The 2,747-nt window shown below is 34.5% G+C and overlaps 1 protein-coding gene across 1 annotated transcript; it reads right to left on the minus strand.

Moving 5' to 3' along the window:
- Positions 1–842: 842 nt before the first annotated feature.
- LOC149176831 (17.6 kDa class I heat shock protein 2-like) lies at positions 843–1,908 on the minus strand. Its single transcript, XM_089423209.1, has 2 exons — positions 1,526–1,908; positions 843–1,336 (listed from the first exon to the last, which is right to left on the minus strand). The coding sequence occupies exons 1-2, from the start codon at positions 1,764–1,766 to the stop codon at positions 1,050–1,052; spliced, it is 528 nt and encodes a 175-aa protein (XP_089279335.1). The 5' UTR covers positions 1,767–1,908; the 3' UTR covers positions 843–1,049.
- Between the last annotated feature and the right edge of the window lie 839 nt (positions 1,909–2,747).

Here is a 2,747-nt window from a genome sequence, read left to right on the forward strand (position 1 = left end):
AGCATAGGTACGAATTACGCCTCATTGAAAAATAACGTGCGATTGACATTTTAAATAAATAAAATTCTAATGAGTTTTAAAGTAACGTTATCACTTGTCAAAATTCTAATATGTTTCAGAGTAACCCATTAGTTTATTTAAGATTAAACCCATTTGTTTAATTTTTGTTGTTGTAATTAAGCTAAACCTCGAGAAAGGTTTAAAAAAAACATTTAATATAATTTTTAAAAATTTGAATAAGTGGTTTGGTTAAAAAAACATGTAATTTAATTTTTAAAAATTTGTATTTAAGTGGTTTAATTTGCATCATTCGAATTTAGGTGTTTGAAGGAGAGTTTAAATCCATTTAAGTTTTTAAATGGATATTTTAAATCACAACAAAAAAATATTAAATTATTTGAATCCATTTATGCTTTCAAAAATATATTTTAAATAACAAAAAAAATTATTACAAAAAAATTAGTTAGAATTTATGTGTTTAAAGGAAAGTTTGAATTCATTTATACTTTCAAAAATATATTTTAAACAAAAAAATATATATATTTAAAAAAAATGTTAGAAATAAATTATATTATATGGAATTCAAAAAATATATATATATATATATATATAACACTAGATATATATCTCTATATAATACTGTAGACATATGATACTTTAAAGCCAAAAGAGCTTTAGAGCTATATAATGCTTTAAAGCCAAAATACCTTCACGTCACCAACATATATTCGCGTCGATCTATGGATTTTAAAAATAACAAAGATATATAAATGGTAGATAGAGTGAATATTTCTAAAAGATTTTAACCCAAAAAACGCTTCAAAATTTGGACAAATCAAAACTAAAGAAAATACACTACATGGAACCAGAGTATTGCCTAATTATCTTTCCAAGATTTTACAACTGCAAAACTTCTGCAAGCTTTTATAACCGCAAAACTTCTACACTACGAAAACCTCATTGTAAACCCTCACCCTCATTGTAAAGGACCTAATTATCATTCTAAGCGTGTGGACTTCTAAAAGCCATACACTACGAAACCCTCGCCCTCACTTCTCACTTGCAGAAATATCAATACTTTTGACATCGCTACCGGAAGCCGCATCTGGCTTTATCTTGGGGGCTTTGACGGTCAGGACACCGTTCTCCAATTTGGCAGATATGCCGTCAGCATTTACATTTTCCGGCAGCCGGAATTGTCTCCTGAATATCCCGCTTGACCGCTCCACCCGGTGCCATTGGTCCGTCTCTTGGACGTCTTCCTTGTGTCTTTCCCCACTAATTCGCAAACTGCCGTTATCTACCAGTTCGATCTTTACTTCTTCTTTCTTCAATCCTGCAAAAGATTAAACAGAGCATGCCGTTATTCAATTGATGGACAGCAAATCGAATAGCAGGGCAAATAAAAGAAAAGAAAAGCGCAACTTACCGGGCACATTCAACAGAGCCTGCCGTTATTCAATCGATGGACTGGACTGCAAATCGAAAAGCACAGCAAATTAAAGAAAAGATAAGCACGACTTACCGGGCACATCTGCGGTGAAGAAATGAGCTTCGGGGGTTTCCTTCCAGTCAAGCCTCGTGTTGGCGATGGCCTGCGCATCCCGGGAGAAAGAAAAGGCCGGTGTGTCCAGCGCACTGCCGAAATCAAAGGCGTCCCAAATTCGAGACACGGGAACGAACGGATCAAATAGGCTGCTGCTGCGGTCCCATGGATCCCACAGGCTACCGGCTGTTGATCGACCGAAGAAAGGAGTCAGTGCCATTCTGCCAAAATTTCTGGTATCGTTACAGAAAAAGAGAATTCGAGCGGATCTTTAGATTCAAACAAGTGTAGAGACTAAACGCTTGCGTTGATTCAAAGCAGATGAAATTCGCTGTGACAACCTCTTGAATCCAAAACGTTGACAATGTAACTAATTTATAGGCGCGAAAGGACGGTGGAATTGTGAACGACGATGGTTCGAGAGACTCTAGAAAAGATGGCAGTTTCCAGAACGGTCTTTTCTAGGATGATTTTCTTGAAATCTCCTGGACAATTAAATGGAATTTGAAATCTTGTGTTAGTTAACACTTGGGTATTAATTAACCACTGCCACGACTACCACCATCGCTATTACCATCATTGGATTATAACTTATATATGTTTGTGGGTCTCTATATCTTCCAAATATAACTGGTCTATCATTGGGGTCTCTATATCTTCACAAAGCTTCAACCATTTATTCGAGAGAGTTGTTCTCCAATTTGTTTGTCCTTAGGCAGTGTGGCAATTGTATGAAAAGGCTATAGTGAATGTTTCCCTAAGGTAGTGAGAGTTGTTCTCCAATTTGTTTGTCCTAAGGCAGTGAGGAAATTATATGAAAAGGCTACACTGAAGGTTTCCCTAAGGTAGTGAGGTATTTGTAAGGATGAGCTATGATTTGATTCAACGGGGAAAGGTGTTATGAGGTGGTGAGGTATTTGTAAGTATGATTTATGATTTGGTTTTTGTATTATTTTGTTGGAGAATTATTTTTAGTTGTTTACTAAGGTTATTATTAACGAGAGGATATATTAACTATGATTTTTTTCCAAATTATTATTAAGAAAAAAGTTGAAGTGTAGTTTTATTAGAATATGCTTATCTTTCCATTCAAATATATTCATCATAGTGACCTTATTAAGGTTAATTTATCACTTGCAACTTATTTATGAGTTGCATTTTAACTTGTTTTCTTTTTAGAGATACTTCAGTGAGAGTATGT

This window comes from Pinus tabuliformis, chromosome 4_1 (genome assembly GCF_031772625.1).
Source record: "Pinus tabuliformis cultivar Carrire ecotype Pingquan chromosome 4_1, CPIR1, whole genome shotgun sequence".
Lineage (NCBI taxonomy): Eukaryota > Viridiplantae > Streptophyta > Pinopsida > Pinales > Pinaceae > Pinus > Pinus tabuliformis.

Excerpts from the sequence above, each read along its gene's own strand:
- LOC149176831 (XM_089423209.1), bottom strand. The coding sequence starts at position 1,766 with ATGGCACTGACTCCTTTCTTCGGTCGATCAACAGCCGGTAGCCTGTGG. Across the intron at positions 1,337-1,525 it reads CTTCACCGCAGATGTGCCCG|GATTGAAGAAAGAAGAAGTA; the intron begins GTAAGTCGTGCT and ends AATCTTTTGCAG.